The 20,253-nt window shown below is 40.7% G+C and overlaps 1 protein-coding gene across 1 annotated transcript in view; it reads right to left on the bottom strand.

Moving 5' to 3' along the window:
• Positions 1 to 12,830, bottom strand: part of LOC100432889 (histone-lysine N-methyltransferase 2C-like) — a 105,007-nt gene extending 92,177 nt beyond the window's left edge. The window contains 5 exon segments of the mRNA XM_063725810.1: positions 2,888 to 2,992; positions 3,185 to 3,286; positions 8,817 to 8,933; positions 11,695 to 11,814; positions 12,783 to 12,830. Coding sequence (XP_063581880.1) covers positions 2,888 to 2,992; positions 3,185 to 3,238 — 159 coding nt within the window. The 5' untranslated portion in view covers positions 3,239 to 3,286; positions 8,817 to 8,933; positions 11,695 to 11,814; positions 12,783 to 12,830.
• Positions 12,831 to 20,253: the final 7,423 nt, after the last annotated feature.

The following is a 20,253-nucleotide window of genomic DNA, read 5'->3' as shown; positions in this document are numbered from 1 at the left end:
CAACCAAACTCTCAAGTTTCTCAGCTTATATTCACTCTTCGAAACACTACAGTCTGGTCTCTACACCCACATCCACTCATACCTGCTTAAGCCAGGCTTGTCAAGACCTTCTTATTCTCAAATCTAATGGAAACATTAGTGTTTGTGTTTCTTGACTTCTAGTACTTCAACACTTGAACAATTTCTCCCTCTTTGAAATTTCCTTTTAACCTAGGTACTGGGGTTGTACTGTCATTTTTTTCTTCCGTTTGAACCAGTTTAGCCTTAGTTTTAAAAGTTTTTTCAAATAAGATGTCATCCAGGATTCCATCCATGGCACCATGTCCAAAGTTGTTACAGATATGTTTTATAATCTAATACGGATACACGCTTCAACTATAATGGAGTAGGTGGGACCAGCCTGTTCTCCCATAAGATAGTAGAAAATTGGACAAAGTATATGAAACAACTGTTTTCAGATATTGGACAACACATAGTACAGGAGACAGTGGTATCTGAGAGGAAGGAAACACTCAGGGAGTCCTATGATATCCTGCCTAGAAACATTTTCCAGAACGCTGCCCAGGGAAGGAGAACCTCAGCAGAGTACAATCAATGGCCTCGCTGAGGTTAGGGAAGGCGAGGCAGTGGAATTTGCGGGACACAGTACCCAAAATGAAGAAGCAATAACGACTAAGAGCTCCAGAAATCTACAAAGGATCCCCTGAAGTCTTTGGTGGAACACCAAGCCGTACTTCTAGAAGCCCAAAGACCCACAACCAGGGGAAAGTACATCTACTGGGAATTTGTAAGCTGCACAATTACCAGAGCTTGCAAAAGGCTCAAAGACAAGTGAAGCACAACCAGTCAGAGTACAAAGACACTGGTGAACAGGAGGTAGAATTCAGTAGAGATCCCAGAAAGGCCAAGTCTTAACTATAGGGTTAAACTAATGGTAGCACCGCAGCTACCAAAATGTGGTCTAGGGAACCCCAGTGGGTCTGTAACGTTAAAACAAGTTTAAATAATAGTGAGATTTAATTTGCCTTTTTTCACTTTAATTCATTCACAATTACACAGTGGTGTTTACAGAGGCTACATGTTGTATCATAATATTACATTGACATTGTACAGGTTGTGCTTCTGTAGTCTTGTATTATAAAATGTTCCTAGTTTTAATTTCTAAAATGCTGAATAGTCTATAGTTAAAATCCTCATAAACAAAAACTATGGAGTCCCCAGTAATTTTAATGAGTGTTAAGGTTCTAAAACCATAAAGTTTGAAAATATCCAACTTAGAGTGAAGGCTTTCTAGACTTGCCCCAGCAAGCTTAAAAAGAAGCTTCAAAGGTATCAAACTTATCCACAAACAATTGCCTCCTACAATAAAAATGCAAGCTGAGCCAATTCACATATCCCTAGTATATTTCTAGATACTGCTGTATTTCTCAATGAGACTGCAGTATTCTATACTGTCCAAAACAGTGTCATCGTGTAAAAGGAACCACACACAATTTTTAAAAACAGGAATTCAAATTCTAGCTCTACCAGTAACTAGGTGTTTGATAGTGCACTAATTGTCCAATCTTAACTTATGTAAGTCGTACTCATCTGTAAAATGGGAATTCGGTAATTGTTGGATGGGTTAAAAGAAATACATTACTATCTTGAAAGGGACCTTATTCAATTTCCTTAGGTCCAAAACATTAAGTATTCTAAAAAACAAAATCTAATAATGGCAGCAACTTTTATACAGAATATAAAGTACAAAGAAAAATGTTTTATGCATATATAACTCTATTTTTTAATTGGCTTTATATACTCTGTGTTTTTCAGTCACATACCATGAGCAACTAATTTTAAAAGACTACATAAATTAACCGTACTAGTCTTCTATTTTGGATAGTATTAATTACAATCTTTCATTTTGATTCCTAAATTCACAAAAACCTGTATTACCCTATAAAATAAATACTAGTGTAGTTATCAACAAAGAATTCTCAAGGAGAAAATGTTGATTTGCTTACTATACTGACATTTTACTGACAATGATATAATACAGTGATGTTTGAAGGGCAGGGGAGAAAGGTATAAAAATCACTCATGGTTCACAACCTATTATTGAAACTGAGGTTAGTATTTATATTACATAGTATGGCAGTACTAGAAAAGATTTACTTGTGGAGTATACAGTTTAAGACCTCTGCTGTACAGCTATACCTCCATGCTTGCTTCCAGTGGCCATGACACTTTATTCAAATATGTAAGTTTTATTAAGACTGAGTTCTTAAAAAGAAAAAACCAAGAACCTTAGATACAACTACTAAAGTATTGAGACCTGTCCATATTTAAAACCAAGCACACGATACCACTTAAAAGGTTCCCCAGAAAGCCTCTATCCTGAAATGCTTGAAAGTGAGCAGTGCTGACTCTCGATTATTACCCATTGCATTAAATATGACACTTGTTTTGTCTCTTTTGGCTATAAGGAGAAAATGTCTTTTTGTATACGAGTGAGCAGAGGAGAGAGAATGCGGGAAAGAACAGAATGGGCTAATAATTTTTTACTAAATACTCCAGTTCTCAGCTTTTTAAATCAACAGACAAAATGAATCAGCTAAACCTAAAATCTTTGTGAATAGTATAAATTGTCTTTTAAATTAAATGCATATATTTCTATGTTTTACTTTTTCAAGACAAAAGCAGGATATTAGTACAATATAAGATTTATAGAGGAGCAAATTTCTTGAGATAGGAAACCCTTAAAAGCAGTATTTAAAGTACTTAAATACTGTCACATATGTTTAATAATCATAATACTTAATTGTGAGAACTGGGAGCTCATGTTACTACTAAAACCAAATAAAAATTCAATACATATTTGTTAACTCAATTGAAGGATGTTTACCTTAATACTGACACAGTATGGATGGTAACACTGACAACACTGAGAACAGGCAAGTAATCTTCCTTCCGCTCCCTGGCCAAAACTGCCACAAACTACATACATATCCTGAAGTTAAGAAAACAGAACATATTTTAAATGGAGACTAAGCTAAAAACCTACAAATTTTACTTTAAAAATACCTTCTTAACTAATATAGCTCTATAGCTTAATACTGGATGACCTCTGTGTATATGAGATAAAGCAGAAATGTGCAAGGAGGAATTCAATGAGGAAGACAGTAAATTGTCAAGTTCAAACCTGATTCAAAGTGAACTTGTCACTGCTAGAAAACAACACAACTGTATTGTGCATAGAGTTTTCTTCATCATCCTTATTTGATGAAATATCTGCAGTAGACACCTATAAAAAGCAAAATACACAAAATACGAAGTTATATTTTTCACTTGTTTTACACTTAACTGGAAAGCTTCAGAAAATTCATAATCAAAACATACATTTTTGCTAAGGTCTAGAATAACAATTCCAAATATTAATGCTAAGATACTACCGTAAAATGGAGTCATGACATTTTATTATTCACCTAATTCTCTCTTTAGAGGTAGAATTCCTATAGACCAAGAAGTAATGAGAAAATATAATAAACCTGTCTTAGTAAGACTTGATTATACAGAATTCTAATCAAGAAACTATAAATGATAATATTATATGTATGTACACACACAAATCTATCACTGTTTGAATGACACACACTTGGGATCTGCAATGTAGCTAGTCTGAACTGAGATGTCCTGCAAACATAAAATACAGCACATAATTACATATTACATGTTGAAATGGTAATATTTTAGATATATCGGTCGAAATGGAAGGCATTAAAATTAATTTCGCCTGTTCACTATAACCTTTATTTTGTTTTGAGAGGAGTTTCACTCTTGTTGCCCAGGCTGGAGTGTAATGGCACGATCTCAGCTCGTTGCAACCTCTGCCTCCTGGTTCAAGCTGTTCTCCTGTCTCAGCCTCCCAAGTAGCTGGGATTACAGTTGTCCACCACCATGCCCAGCTAATTTCTGTATTTTTAATAGAGACGGGGTTTCACCATATTGGTCAGGCTGGTCTCTAACTCCTGACCTCAAATGATCCACTGCACCCAGCTCACTATAACTTTTTAATGTGGCTACTAGGAAGTTTTAAATTGCATATGTGGTTCTCATTATATTTCTATTAGCACCGCTTTAGAATATTATTTTGAATAACATCAAAATTTCAATATTAGCCAAATGATTATCAACCAAGATTGTTCAGTCTGGACTTAGTTCTATTTGACTAAATCAACTAAGTATCCACTGGTTTGTTAATAATTTCTAGAGTGATTATGAAACAAAATAAAGCTCTGAACTAGAAGTTGTAGAAGAAGACAAGGAGGGCACTGCCAAAATCATAAAATACAATCCTCTTTCTTTAAAAAGCTTACAACCTAAGCCTGGAAAGACAGAGTTGAAACACAACAGGTTATGTTCAAGGTCAAAACATAAAACAACTGAATTACTTTTCTTGAGGAACAACTGAAAGAAGATTAACCAGCTGGGTGTGGTGGCTCATGCCTATAATCTTAGCACTTTGGGAGGCTAAAGTGGGTGGATCGCTTGAGCTCAGGAGTTCGAGACCAGTCTGGGCAACATGGTGAAATCCTGTCTCTACCAAAAATACAAAAAACAGCCGAGCATGGTGGCACACGCCTGTAGTCTCAGCTACTCAGGAGGCTGAGGCAGAAGAATCACTTGAACCCAGGAGGCAGAGGTTACAGTGAGCCAAGATTACGCCACTGCACTCCAGCCTGGGTGACAGAGTGAGACCCTGTCTCAAAAAAAAAAAAAAAAAAAAGGAAGGAAGAAAGGAAAGAAGGAAGGAAGGTTGGTTAAGTAAATAGAAGGACTACATCTCAGTATTTTTCAATACAAATACATTTAAAAGCAGTTTTTTTGTTTGTTTGTTTGTTTTTGAGACGGAGTCTCCCTATGTCGCCCAGGCTGGAGTGCAGTGGCGCAATCTCGGCTCACTGCAAGCTCGGTCTCCCAGGTTCACGCCATTCTCCTGCCTCAGCCTCCCGAGTAGCTGGGACTACAGGCGTCTGCCACCATGCCCGGCTAATTTTTTGTATTTTTGTATTTTTAGTAGACACGGGGTTTCACCGTGTTAGCCAGGATGGTCTCGGTCTCCTGACCTCATGATCCGCCCACCTCGGCCTCCCAAAGTGCTGGGATTACAGGCATGAGCCACCGCGCCCAGCCTAAAAGCAGTTTTATGGATAGTACTAATGCTTTACAAGAGCAATTTATAGTCATATGAACCCTAATGACTACAAGTGTTAATAATGCCAATATTCATCATTAGGGAGTAAGTAAAGCAATGACAAATCCAAACATTAGAAAATTATGCAACATTTTAAAAGTAGGGAGGTAGAAACTTGTATAGACTCCCATGAAAGAAATTATCAAAAGACATTGTTGAGTGAAAAAATAAATTGCAGAACAGTATGTGAGGTATAGCACTATAATATAAAAACATGCAAAGTCATTATACGTAGTCTATGGGCACATATAATAGGTTGAATCATAAGAAATTGCTGCTTTTCATCAGTTCAGAAATAATATTGGCCATTTCATATGGATCAACCTAATATATAAATATACCAAACTGGTAACAGGGAAATAAGAAGGACTGAGGAGTTAGTAATGGTAAATTCTGATCTACCTATAATGCTTTAATTTTTTTAATAGAGAAAATGTATTGATGTGTTATATGCATAGCATTAACAAAATTAGCTTTCTAAGATTTTAGAGAATCATCCAAGATGATTCACAAAAGTAGAATCATCATCATCAGTAAGAAATTAAGTGACTACTAAAAGTAATCATTAATTCAGTCATAGGACTACTGATGCATTGACAAGACTATTGAGATATATAATTATGGAAATGGCTAAAATAGAGATGAAGTATCTATTTCTACCTCCCAACCACTAACAGAAAATTCAACACATTATACACACTGAGCAGCTCAAAGAAATTGTAAAGATCCATTATTATTTTTAAAAGGAAATTTAACCAGTGAATGCTTTCACTGAAAATGATAAACAATATATTCCCAGTATAAACTAGAAACAAAGTCTGCAGTAGAAAACTACAATGTCCCTAGATTCAAGTGGGGGTGGGGAGTCATATTTAAATAATAAGTGCAGAAAAACCAAAATATTTTAAAATAATTGTCCATGCAAGAAAGAAAACAGTATCATCTAGCTTGAAGATCCACTGTTTTTATTTTATAATTTATTTTCATGACCTTTAGACTGCTAGAAAAATAAAATCTACCTTGAGGGCAAAGGTAATCTTTGAGAAAATATGTGCTATTGTTGCCTGCATAGATAATAGTGTGATTTATCCAGAAGGTGATAGAAATTTCATTTTCCTAGACCACAGATATAAGCCAAGGAGAATAGAAAGCTCTGACCTAAACTTCACAAGTGTCCCTTCCAAGCAGGGACACATAAGAGTAAACAAAAAAAGAAGATCAAATTAAACTCAAAGTGAGAAGATAAGAAAAAATAAAGATGAGAATATAAATCAATAAAACAGAAAGGGGAAAGAAAATAGAGGAAAGTCCATCAAAACAAAGGCTGACTCAAGAAGATCAATAAGATTGATAAATCTCTAGCCAGACTGATCAGGAAAAAAATAAGACAAGATACAAATTATTAATATCAAGAATGAGGAAGGTGAAATCACTACAGATTCTACAGGTATTAAAATAATAAGAAACATTATGATCAACTCCATTCCTTTGTCAAGATAGACAAAATGAACAAATTTCTTGAAAGATGCAAATTTATGCAAGGAGAGACAGATAACCTAAATAGGTACCTATTAAAGAAATAAAATTTGTTGTTAAAAACTGTCCCACAGGCTGGGCGCCGGTGGCTCATCCCGTAATCCCAGCACTTTGGGAGACGGATCACCCGAGGCCAGGAGCTCGAGACCAGCCTGGCCAACGTGGCGAAACCCCATCTCTACCCAAAACACAAAAATTAGCCAGGCATGTTGGTGCACGCCAGTAATCCCAGCTACTCAGAAGGCTGAGGCAGGAGAATTGCTTGAACCTGGGAGGTGGAGGCTGTAGTGAGCAGAGATCATGCCACTGCACTCCAGCCTGGGCATGGTGGCTCACGCCTATAATCCCAACACTTTGGGAGGCCGAGGCAGGTGGATCACCTGAGGTCAGGAGTTCGAGACCAGCCTGGCCAACTGGTGAAAAACTGTCTCCACTAAAAATACAAAAAAAAAATTAGCCAGGCGTGCTGGCAGGCACCTGTAATCCCAGCTACCCAGGGGGCTGAGGCAGGGGAATCACTTGAACCTGGGAGGCAGCGGTTGCATGAGCTGAGATTGTGGCATTGCACTCCAGCCTACACAACAAGAGCGAAACTCCATCTCAAAAGAAAGAAAGAAAAAAAAAAAAAGAAAACACAACAAAAACCCCCCACAAAGAAAATTTCAGGCCAAGATGGTTTCACTAATAAATTCACGTATAATATAAGAAGATACATTTCCACTACTACACAACTTTTCCAGAAAACTGAAGAGGAGAATATACTTCCTGATTCATTCTATGAAGCTGGAGTTATGCTGATACCAAAACCAGACGAAGACATTACAAGAATGTAAGACTACAGGCTGGGGCATGGTGACTCAGGCCTGTAATCCCAGCACTTTGGGAAGCCAAGGTGGGAAAATTGCTTGAGCTCAGAAGTTCGAGACCAGCCTGGACAACATACTGAGATGCTGTCTCTATTAAAAATTTTTAAAAAGCAGTTGGGTGTGGTGGCACACACCTATGGTCCCAGCTACTTGGGAGACAGAGGTGGGAGGTCGAAGCTGGAGTTAGCTATGATCGCACCAGTGGACTCCAGCCCAGGAATTAGAACGAGAACCTGTCTCAGAAAAAAAAAAAAAAGAAGAAAAAAAGAAGTGCACAGGTCTACAACCATGGTGCACCCACCGTTTTATTAATACTCAGCAAGAAAAGGGAGTACACTGTTAACAAATGCAACAGCATAGATGAATCTCCAAATAACTGTGCTGAAATAAATCAGTCCAAAAAGCGTACAGTTCTGTATGATTCCACTTATATACAACTCTAGAAAATGCAAACTAATCTTGGGGACAAGGACGGATGGCAGGGGGAATGCAGAAAATTACAGAGGGGCATGCAGAAACTTTGGGAGATGAATATATTCACTATCATGATTGTGGTATCGTTTTCAAGGGTGTATATATATATCAAAGCTTATGGAATTATACATGTCAAATATAGCTTATATCAACTATACCTCAATAAGCCTGGTTTTAAAATTTTTCTTTTTGACAAAAGGACGAGAATCTAAGCTTCCTTATTCCTGGTTTAGTAGTAAACTTGAACAATTTCACGTGTCTCCTATACTTAAAATGACATTTCAGAATTTTAAAAACAGGATTTTAATAAAATAGCGAAGTTATTACATAAAATATTTGCTAGTAGTTAGCAAATAAATTTGTAATACACATATAAATAAAGCCTCATAACATGTTAGTAAGCAAATATCTATCAATCTTAAAATTTTTTAAATAAAAGAGCAACTATATTACATACTGACTTTTTAGAGAGGGTTGGCATAGAAAGATAAGGAGTCAAAGAGGAAGGTAAGAAAAGAGAAAGGATGAGAAAGTAAATATACAAGAAAACGTAACCAGAGGCTCAAAAAAAAAAGCAAAGTAGGACAGTAAAATAAACATTTTGACCTATTTATATGACTCTTAAGATCAAAATAACTTGCTATGAGATTTTCATCATTAACTAACATTTAGATTAGAGAAAATATACATGAAGCAAGCCTCACCCCAGGCAATACAACAGCTCCGATTCCACTTTTCAGCTTTGACCTGCCTCGGCCACCTCGCCCCGACAGTCCCGCACCTCGAGGTCTCCGCTTTCCTAGAAATCCAGACCCACAGCCCTATGTGACAGATGAGGAAAAGTCAACATTCTGTGACAGCCCAAAATAATTTTTAAATCCAAATGCCACTGAGAGAAAACATTTTATTAAATGTTACACAAACACTTCTTTAGGTAACTATTAAGAGACCTGGCTTATTATTTTTATCTTCAAAAGTATATTCCACAACTTAAAAATCTAAATATAAAATGCTTACACAACCTTAGAATCATACCTTAGGCCTGTCACTGTGAACACTATCAGCAAGCCTTTGCATGATTTTTCTCTTTCCCACTCCTACATTCTCGGTGCCGACAACAACTATAGCCTGATCCAGATATTTCGAAGTGCAACAAATTGTATTCAATATAGAGTAAGTATAAGGAAGAACTCTCTCGTTAACTGGTCTCGTGGTGATTACAGTACTAGCTAACATCTATTGAGTACTTACTATGTACTAATCTAAGTATTTTTTACTCTCAACAATCCCATATAGTAGGTTTTATTATCCCCATTTGAGATGAGTGTGCTGAGGAATAAAAAGGTTAAGTAACTTGTCCAAGGTCACTTAGCTAGCAAGTCTGGCTCCAGCGTCCCTGGGTTGGAACCATATTCTGTACTGCTACACCAGCATGAAAGTTCATTTTTGCTAGTGTGTAACAGTATTCTTCCCGTCATTAAAATTAAGTCAGTTTCCTTCACTATTCAACAGTTCTCTTATGAACTCAACATTTCTACCTCATTCACCATTGTATTTAGAGGAAAATTCATTATTATTGTTATTACTTTTATTTTTGAGACAAGAACTTGCTCCGTCACTCAGGCTGGAGTGCAGTAGTGTGATCACAGCTCACTGCAGCCTAGAACTCTCGGGCTCAAGTGATCCTCCTGCTTCTGCCTCCCAAAGTTCCAGGATTACAGGAGTAAGCCAAAGCATCCAGCCAGGAAAAATTATTTGAGGATTATAGGAAAGCTGACAAAAGGCTTTGTGAAAGCTTTGCTTTAAATAATCTGAATAATAAATACTTGAAATGGAAATAATTTATCTGACTTCTTACACAAGAAGTAAACCTATGGGAAAATGTGTTAAATTCCCTGATAATTTCAGACATTAAGTACCAGAGTATGGTGTTCTCTGCCCCCTTACCCTTGTTGGTACTAATTAATTACTCCTTGAAAAAACCTGGCACCTACCTAAGTAGATGAACTACGTCTATTTAAAATTATCCAGATGCTCAGGAAAATACTTAGATGTTTCCCTCACAATAAGTTAAATAATATGTCATATCTTCAGCTGATGTCCCTTATCACAGTTTGAAATGAACTTATTTCCTATTTAGCAGAATGGTTTCCAAGTCAAAAATTTATGGTGATACTGTAAGCATAAAATAGATACACATGAACAAAAGGAATGGGAGGAATGGCTTTTTTCCCTTTGGATGTAATAAATACAGCCAGCTCCCAGTTTCAAACTGCCACTCCTATCTTCTCTTACCCTGCTCTCCTTGAGATCCCTTTTGAGAAGTGCATCAGCTTCTTTGAACAACAGATGGATGGGGTCAGGTTAGTTTTTTTGGGTTGTTTGTTTGTTTTTCAGACGGAGTCTCACTTCTTTGCCCAGGCTGGAGTGCAATGGTGTGATCTTGGCTCACTGCAACCTCCGTCTCCTGGGTTCAAGCAATTCTTCTGCCTCAGCCTCCCTAGCAGCTGGGATTACAGGCACATGCCACCACGCCCGGCTAAATTTCTTTGTATTTTTAGTAGAGACGGGGTTTCACCACGTTGGCCAGGTTGGCCTTGAACTCCTGACCTCAAGTGATCTGCCCCCTCAGCCTCCCAAAGTGCTGGGATTACAGGCGTGAGCCACTGCGCCCGGCCGAGTTTGCTTTGTTTTTAAATTGGTATAAAAGATTTTTGAAAAATTAAGTCAGTGATTAAAAATCAAGACTACAGTAATCTCTCAATTTATTTTCTCGAACATGAAATGCTGACCCAGAAAAAAAGTAAGTGAAAATTGGTGGTCTATATTATCAAACTGTCAAATGAGGTATATTTATACCTCAATATCTTGGATGATATCAGGGGGAGGTAGGGAGGTTAAAAAAAATAGTTCTTCCAGTCATGAAAGAAAATAAAAGTATAATCTAGAATTCCTTAAAATCCTTGATTAGTCTAAATTAAACAGCCATATTCCAGAACATTAAATATAGAATATGAAGAAAAACTGTCATCTCTAGTCAATGAAGTATTTTAACTTTTGAGTTAATACTTTTTCAAATTAATTTTTTTCTCTTCAAAATGCATCACACTACTTAACTCACTTCAAGGACTGGCAGAGCCATCAACCAATGTCATGGGGGAAAAAGCCTTGTCATTTTAAGGTATTAACCAGACAATGAAATCTGCCACAATTTTGGTATTTCTTCTCCATGAGAACATAATAAATTAATCGAGTTTTTTCTTTTGCTTTTTTCTAAGCAACAAAGTTTTATGATATCATGAATGAAAAGGTCCTTAATTACCTTTTGGTCTACATCTCAAGGACTTCTCCCTCATAAAAACAGTAGTAATCACAACAAAAGGAATTAACCATAAAAAGAGGTATTAAAAATGTATACTTGATTTTTAAATGCAAGCATATTATTTCTTTACATTAAAATTTTTAGATTTAAAAAGTGTTTCTGGAAGCTCAATCTAGAAAAGAAATTTAATTCTTAACATCCAGTAGGGCAAAACAAATCAGACAGAAATGATATATGAATGTAAATGCAATTTTATTTACCACTTTGATGCTCCAAATGGCACTGCCAGGAAGCTGCCTGGGTTTAAAAATTTCCCGATCTTCTGAAATGTCTGGGGACCAGGAAGGTGGGCTCACTGTATTATGGGTACTCCAAGCCCCCTAGGATATGGCAATTGAGAAAATAGATGTGTAAAACTCAGCAACATAAAAGGTCAAAGCCAGCAACTAAGGAATTTTAGAATAGCAAAAACAAATGCAAACGTATGGAAATTTAGGACAAACTGCTTCAAGGAAGGCAAAATAAGCTAATCACTAACAGTGATTTAAACATTTAAGTTTAACTTAAATGTTTGCTGCTACAATTTACATTAAATATTTTATTCTGCCTGAGACATCACTACAATGAAACATTAAAAATTAAGGTTTATGTGACATCAACATTGACTCATGAACTGCAATTACTGCACCAAAAAGTAAATAAAAGTCAATCACACTTTAAGAATTAACACTAGGAGAAAGCATTGGGGGAGTATTTTTCTTCTAACAACTATCACTCTACTTAAAAGGAGAAATGAATAACCATAAGGAATTCTATATTCTATAGCTATAAACAACCAAAACCAGTGGGCCAAAGAATGCAGTGAGAAACATAAGCAATCGATAAATGCATAAACTTTAAACTGTAGAGAGCTGGTAACATTAAAATGCAAATACCATTATAATCTTAGCATTTAATCTTAGCTCACATTTGTAAGAGTCACATGTAAAAGTGGTTCATCATCTACATTTTTTTCATACTTTCTCAATATTATTACTATTAAAAAGTAAAAATTTAGTCTGTTCTTATTTGATCTTATATTAGGAACTAGCTCTACAACATTTAGGTAATATTGTAAATCACATATTAACAAAAATAAAATTATTCATTAAAGAAAAACTACTGAGAAAGTCACCCAAAGTACAGTACAGCTATACTATGCTTTAGCCACACACAAAAAGGGAAAAGCAAAGTATGCATTAGTGACAAATTAGCACTACTGATGAACAGCATGCACCTATAAAAAAAGAAGACTATAAAAAAAGAAGACTACTTCTAGTCAGCCGTCATCCATTGCTCAGTTTCTTACCAAATGGAAAAGGTGAGCTCTCAACCTGGAAAGTGCATAAATCAAGACCTATAAGACCCAAACCAAATAAAATGGATGATTACCACAGGAGCGGGAAGTGAGGGAAAATACAAACAAAAGAAGAAAAAAGATACAGCAAGACTTTAAGGCAACGTGCCTTAAACGTCATGCAATTAGAAAAACAACAGAAAGACAACAGCGGCCGGGGCTGCAGCTGGCGCTGGCCATTGAGGAGCTTCTGCTCCACAGTGCGATCGGTTGCACCTTCTGCGACAGGTGCCGGCCGGTTGGCGCTCAGCGCCTGCTAGCGCAGAGTCTGGCCCTTGCTGCGCCCAGCCCCGAAGACCGGGAAGTCGTAAAGTTCCTCCTCGCAGCTTACCTGCGGCGGCGGCCGGGCCGAAGCCTCGGGACACAGAACTGCCAGCTCAGCAGCCGGTTACATCCAGCCCGGCCACCCATAGCGAGCGTGGGCTCATGCGCGCTCCTGGAAGACCCAGCAGCCCCGCTGCGAGTTCCGATTGGCTCCGCGTGAGCGTCGGCCTCCCGTGACGTCACAAGGACGCGCCTTCCGTGACGTCACAAGGGCGCGTCTTCGCCGACACCATAGAGGTGAGCCTTCGGCGACGTGAGAGGCGCGGGTGTTTGGCTACCTCACTGGGGCGCTACAGTGCCTGGAGCTGGGTCTGGCGTGGCCGAGGCGGGAGGACCCTTCAGGCCAAGAGCAGCCTAGCACCGTGGCGCAACCCCATCTCTGTAGTCCTACCTCAGCCCCCCAGCTACTTGAACCTAAAGGTTCAAGGCTCCAGTGAGCTATGATCCCACCACAGCATTCCAGCCTGCGAGATTGAGGTAAACCCTGTCTAAAAAAATTAAGAAACTATCCAAGTGTGCAACAGGGAGGGGCTGCTAAATAAAACGTGAGGCTGGCTGGGCCCTACTGTAATCCCAGCACTTTGGGAGGCCGAGGCGGGAGGATGGATGGCTTGGGCTCAGGAGTTCGAGACCAGCCTGGGCAACATGACGAAACCCCGTCTCTACAAAAGATACAAAAATTAGCCGGGCGCGCTGCGCACCTGGCCTAATTTGTGTATTTTTTTTCTAGAGATGGGGGGGGCCTCGCTATGTTGCCTGGGCCAATTTCGAACTCCTGAGTTGAAGCTATCTTCTCACCTTGGCCATCACAGTTGTCGGGATTGCAGGCGTGAGGGACCGCGCCCCACCTGGGTTAGGCTACTTAATAACATAAGAAAGTGCTCCGCCAGGCTCAGTGGCTGACGCCTGTAATCCCAACACTTTGGGAGGCCGAAGCGGGTGGATCACCTGAGGTCAGCCTGGCCATGGTGAAACCCAGTCTCTACAAAAAATACAAAAATTAGCTGGGCGTGGTGGCGCATGCCTGTAGTCCCAGCTACTTGGGAGGCTGATAAAGGAGAATTACTTGAACCCGGGAGGCGGAGGTTGCATTGGGCCGAGATCGCACCACTGCATCCCAGCTTGGGCAACACAGCGAGACTCCAAAGTTTGACACCAGCCTGGGCAATGTAGTGAAACCCTGACTCTACAAAACAAACAAGCAAAAACCCAGGCGTAACTGTATCCACCTTTGGCCCTAGCTAGTTAGGAGGCTGAGGCAGGAGGATCACTTGAGGCCAGGAGCTCAAGGCTGCAGTGAGCTATGATAATCCCACTGCTTCCCATCCTGAGCAATAGAATGAAAGCATGTCTCTAGCTAGCTAGATAATTGATACATAGTTTTGTATCAAATTTTTTCCCTGGATTTGAACATGTTTTTCTAAAGTAGCATTCAACACATCAGCATTTTACAGTGTTATTGTTAATATGATTATGTTTTTCTGAAATACAGTATCCTTTACAAAAGCAGTTTTGTCTTTCAAGTCACATAGATAAGGCCCTCAAAGTGAATTTGTCTGATGTTGGCGACCTTGGTACCATTTTGTCCACTTGACTGGAAAAGTCAGTCAATAATTTCAGGTTACTGTTGGCCTTAGAAGAAGAGCCCAAAGGCAACAAGCAAAGGCACTGGTGCCCAGTCGCCTTCTAGAAGCATTTTCAGTTTCCCTTAAGGTTTCCCTTGATGAACATAGAAGTACTGTATGTAGAATTGACCCAGTGCTGCCCTGGCAACTTTGTATATTAGGCCAAATTTACATTTCTTACCTTTATGAGAGGCACCCTGGAAGGCTAGTGGAGTTACACACAAAGTCTGATCTCAGCTGCACTGTCCAGAAATGCAACACGGTCCAATCAAATAACATTCTCTGAGCCTGTTTCTTTAGCTATAAAAGAAGGATAACATACCCATCTAAAAAGGCAGCTTATTGTATTTGATTGGTCTTTTATTTTCTATGAAACTGTGTTTAACACAGTAATTATTTTTGTTTGTATACTACATTTGTGTTGTGTTTTTGGTTTTAGTTTTGTTTTTGAAATGGAGTCTTTTTTTTTGTGGTTTTCTGTTTTGTTTTGTTTTGTTTTTGAGATGGAGTCTTTCTATTGTCACCCAGGCTGGAGTGCAGTGGCATGATCTCTACTCACTGCAACCTCCACCTCCCAGGTTCAAGTGATTCTCCTGCCTCAGCCTCCTGAGAAGCTGGGATTACAGGTGCCCACCACCACACTCAGCTAATTTTTAAAATATATTTTTAGTAGAGATGGGGTTAGAACATGTTGCCCAGGCTGGTCTCAAACTACTGACGTCAAGTGATCCACCCGCCTTGGCTTCCCAAAGTGCTGGGATTATAGGCATGAGCCACCGCGCCTGGCTTGTTTTCAAATAAGAGTTTCTTGGCTAGGCATGGTGGCTCACACCTGTAATCCCAGCACTTTGGGAGGCCAAGGTCAGTGGATCACCTGAGGTCAGGAGTTCGAGACCAGCCTGACCAATATGGAGAAACCCTGTCTCTACTGGAAATACAAAATTAGCCAGGCGTGGTGGTGCATGCCTGTAATCCCAGCTACTCAGGAGGCTGAGAAAGGAGAATTGCTTGAACCCAGGGGGCAGAGGTTGCAGTGAGCTGAGATCGCACCATTGCACTCCAGCCTGGGCAGCAAGAGCAAAACTCTGTCTCAAAATAAAAGAAAGATTTCTTAAAATGATATTTTCAGTATTTTATAGATGATGTGTAAGCAGCAATCTTAATAGGATGTTACCCGACACTTTGCGAGACTGGCAGCTGATTTGATCCAAATGTCTCTAATTCTTTTTTCTTTTTCTGTTTCTTTTTCTGGTTTTTTTTGTTGTTGTTGTTTTTTTTTTTTTTTTTTTTTTTGACAGAGCCTTGCTCTGTCACGTATGCCGGAGTGCAGTGGCACGATCTCGGCTCACTGCAACCTCCACCTCCCAGGTTCAAGCGATTCTCCTGCCTCAGGCTCCTGAGTAGCTGGGATTACAGGCACACGCCACCATGCCCAGCTAATTTTTTGTATTTTTGGTAGAGACAGCGTTTCACCATGTTGGCCAGGCTGGTCTCGAACTCCTGACCTTAGGTGATCTGCCTGCCTTGGCTTCCCAAAGTGTTAGGATTACAGGCGTCAGCCACTGTGCCCGGCCCAGATGTCTCTAATTCTAACATGAGATGTATTGCAGGGTCATAGCAGAGTGAGTTGCTGATGTATCCAGAAGGAAACGAGCATGGAACTCTCACGACAGCTGTCCTGAGAAGTGTGTGTCTGCTGTGCTAGAATATCTCACTGCTCATTTATACACAGGCTTTCTGGTGACTGAGTTAACAGTATCTGTTTCATAAATAATGTAGCCCTCTTTCTTTCTTTCTCTCTCTCTTTTTTTTTTTTTTTTTTTTTTTTTTGAGACAGGGTCTTGCTCTGTTACCCAGGCTGGAGTGCAATGGTGCAGTCTCGGCTCAACCGCAACTTCAGCCTCCTGGGTTCAAGCGATTCTCCTGCCTCAGCCTCCCAAGTAGCTGGGATTACAGGCATGCGCCACCACGCCTGGCTAATTTTTTCTTTTTTTTTTTTGAGACGGAGTTTCGCTGTTGTTGTCCAGGCTGGAGTGCAATGGCACAATCTCGGCTCACCACAATCTTTGCCTTTCGGGTTCAAGGGATTCTCCTGCCTCAGCCTCCCGAGTAGCTGGGATTACAGGCATGTGCCACCACACCCAGCTACACCCAGCTAATGTTGTATTTTTAGTAGAGACGGGGTTTCTCTATGTTAGTTAGGCTGGTCTCAAACTCCTGACCTCAGGTGATCTACCCACCTTGGCCTCTCAAAGTGCTGGGATCACAGGCATGAGCCATCGCTCCTGGCCTAATTTTTGTATTTTTAGTAGAGAGGGGGTTTCACTATGTTGGCCAGGCTGGTCTGGAATTCCTGACCTCAAGTTATCTGCCTGCTTCGGCCTCCCAAAGTGTTGGAATTACAGGCGTGAACCACCATGCCTGGCCAGCTCTATTTCTTTAAGCCTACATGTTTTGCACTTGTTAAAAGTATTTGAACATACAGTTACTCAGCCTCCCTTGTTTATGCTTGAATTTTGTATAATCTTAAATATTTTTTCCAGTCTAAGCTTTATTTTATCCCGTTTCTTCTATATTTGTATAACTTTAGGTGGCTATCTTCATTGAAAGTTTTTTCTCAAAAGCCTTAAAATAGAACATAGTTCTTGGCAGCAATTTGAAAGTTATTTGAGGAGAAGGGGAGACTTACAATGATGATTCAAATGAAGCAAACTAAAAAGTAATGAAGCAAGACAGAGGAAAAAGCAGTATTCACTTGAGCACACCCCAAAAGAATAACATTTCAAATGTAACTAGAAAAAAGTATGCTGAAATTCGCAATACAGAAATAATTATTAATAAGATAGCTTTAAAGCCCTGCTCAGCTTTTGAATGTTGGGAATTGATCCAGAGATGGCTGTAACCTAAGATGGTTCCTTCAGTAATGACCATTTTTTCTTTTTCAAGATGATGATTATTCCCCACCTTCTAAGAGACAAAGACCAACGCGCCACCACAGCCACCAGTCCCAGAACCCGCCAATGCTGGGGAACGGAAAATGAGGGAGTTCAACTCTGGTAAGTTCTCAGCGAAATCCACGACCTTTTCCTTTATCTTCTGGACTCTCAATGTGACTGATGAAAGTTACCACATGCTCTGCAGGGGGAAATGGTTAGCATGTATTACTACATCTTAATCACATCTTTGTAAAGCCAGGAGCATTTTGAAAGTCACGTTACAGACATTGTTTAAACATAGTCTGTATTTACCAAAGTATAGGACATTGTATCATCTCATATTAATTAGTTAGTTGGCTCAAAATTAGTGGTAATGACTTAGTAATTCAGTGATTTCTGTTAGCTTTAAAACCTTTATCTCAGAGCTATTTCATCTCTTGGTTTTCATTTTTGCTGTGTGTCACTGCCTGCCGGCTGCTAATTTATTAACTCCCAGTGAATCATGTGTCCTGTGAAGGGACTGAATATTAGTGGCAAATTATGTTGATGATTTGTATTTTGAATAAATAGTTTGAATACGTAGAACATTAAACTTGTATACATTTTGAAAATAGTATTTTAATATTCTTCTGTGTCATAGTCACAGTGATTGGATATATATTGAATTTATATGTACTTTAAGTTGTTATATGTTTTTGGTCTTTAGCATTCTAACGTGCAATTGTATATCTGTTAAGTCTTTTTTTTTTCCAAGATTAGACTCTGATTTATTGAGGCATCTGTTTGATGCCACGTTAAGTGGCCCAGGCTTTGTGTAGGGGTTGAGGTTAAAGCAGGAAGAAGTGTGGTGAGAGGCAGGGGTACCAGGATGAGGTTGGAATACCTGGGGGTGCTCTGAGGCTCCCCAAGTTTCCCTGGTCTTGGCCGGCTGTGCTGCTGGCCTGGGCATCTGATGGGCCTGCAAGGGTGGTCCAGGGGCTAGGGCAGGGACTTTGGAGTCACGCTGTTGGCTTTGAATCCAGACTCCTACACTTGGGAGCTGTGAACTCTCCATGCCTCAGGGACCTGCAGAACTGAGCTCTGTCTGAGCCAGGTTCCATCCAGGCACTGCGGATCCATCCAGAGGGGCACTGCCTCAGGTTGCTCACTATTCACTGCCTTCTCAAGCAGACCCTTGTCTCCTTCTAGGCCCTTACAATCCAGTGGAGGAGACGAAACTCATCTGCCTCTGTCCCTCTGGGTACGCCTCATGCCAGGTGCACCTGTGGACAGGGGCCATGCTCCTGGGCTTCCAAAGTTGGAGAAAGCTGCCAGGCTGAGGTGGGTACATCACAGCAGCTGCTGCCCTCTGGACACAGTGACAGAAGAACACTCTGGGCCTGGAGCCCTGGTCTGGGGCATTGGGCAAGGCTGTTGCACTTCTCTGAGCCCATTTCCCCATCTGGATAGTGCGCTGATTGTATCTCCCTGTGGGCACTGAGGGCTCGGTGTTAGTTTGAGAGCCAGCATCTGGGGTTTGGGCTGTAATTCCCCATCAGCCCCATAGCTGTGGGGAACCAGGGACTTTGTTGGGATTACCCTAGGCATCAGTCTAGCTTCTTGCCCCTGGCTTGGGCTCAGCACCTGAAGTAGTTTAGGGGGTAGGTGGTCCTGGTGAGGGCTGGGGCTTTTCCCCAGACTGAGGTCACACCCAGAGCCAGAAATCTTGGTGCCTGCCCTGGGCAAAGGTGCCAGCCTGTGCGACAAGAGTGAAACTCCGTCTCCAAAACGAAAACAAAAAACCTTGCATCATTTCAAGGGGCTCACACCTCCCTAAGGGCCTGGTAATTGGCTGGCTCTGGCCTGCATCTGGCCCCGAGGGTGTAGGTAACACCCCACCTTACCTGGTTTCTTCCTGCCAGGGCCAATCTTCAGACCTCAGGACTTTGCAACCTATCCCACCTCCCCTCTGGCCAGCCTTGAGCCCTTGTGGGTCCAGCACTTTTTCCAGGCTGTCTCCTGGTTGTCCTTCTGCCTCGAGGCCTGGCTCATGCTGCTCCCCCTCCCACTCACCAAGACCCACAAGGACCACTCCACACCCAGCTCAGCCCCATCCCCTGAGATAGTCCTTTCTCTTTCCTCAGGTGGCCAGGTGCATATCTTGGTGTGAGGACCTTCACTGTATCTGGGAATGCCTACTGGTCACCTCGGTGACAGAGACCAAGGCATTTACCTTATATGAGTGTCTTGGTTCACTGTCTACATGGCTAGGGAGGGAGTCAATAATAGGCTTTTCACTTGCTGCAAGGGCCAGTTCTCCTGGCCCCATGGCTCTAGGGATGGAGGACGCTGCAGGAGATGCACCGCTCACTTCCCAGCTGAGGACTGTGGGTCATCTCAGGGCGATTTCACAGTCCCCACATGCCCCACCCCCTCAGCTCTGCAAATACCAAGCAGTGCAGCCTGCCTAGGGGATGATGGGCTCGAGAGTGCCCAGGTAGTGCCCAGAGTGCCCTTGGCAGGCCCCTCACCTAGCTGCTTCCACAGCTCTGTAGCAAG

The sequence above is a fragment of the Pongo abelii genome, chromosome 6 (genome assembly GCF_028885655.2).
Source record: "Pongo abelii isolate AG06213 chromosome 6, NHGRI_mPonAbe1-v2.0_pri, whole genome shotgun sequence".
Taxonomy (NCBI): Eukaryota; Metazoa; Chordata; class Mammalia; order Primates; family Hominidae; genus Pongo; species Pongo abelii.
The sequence above is the reverse complement of the archived record's forward strand: the minus strand, read 5'-3'. Positions and strand labels throughout refer to the sequence as shown.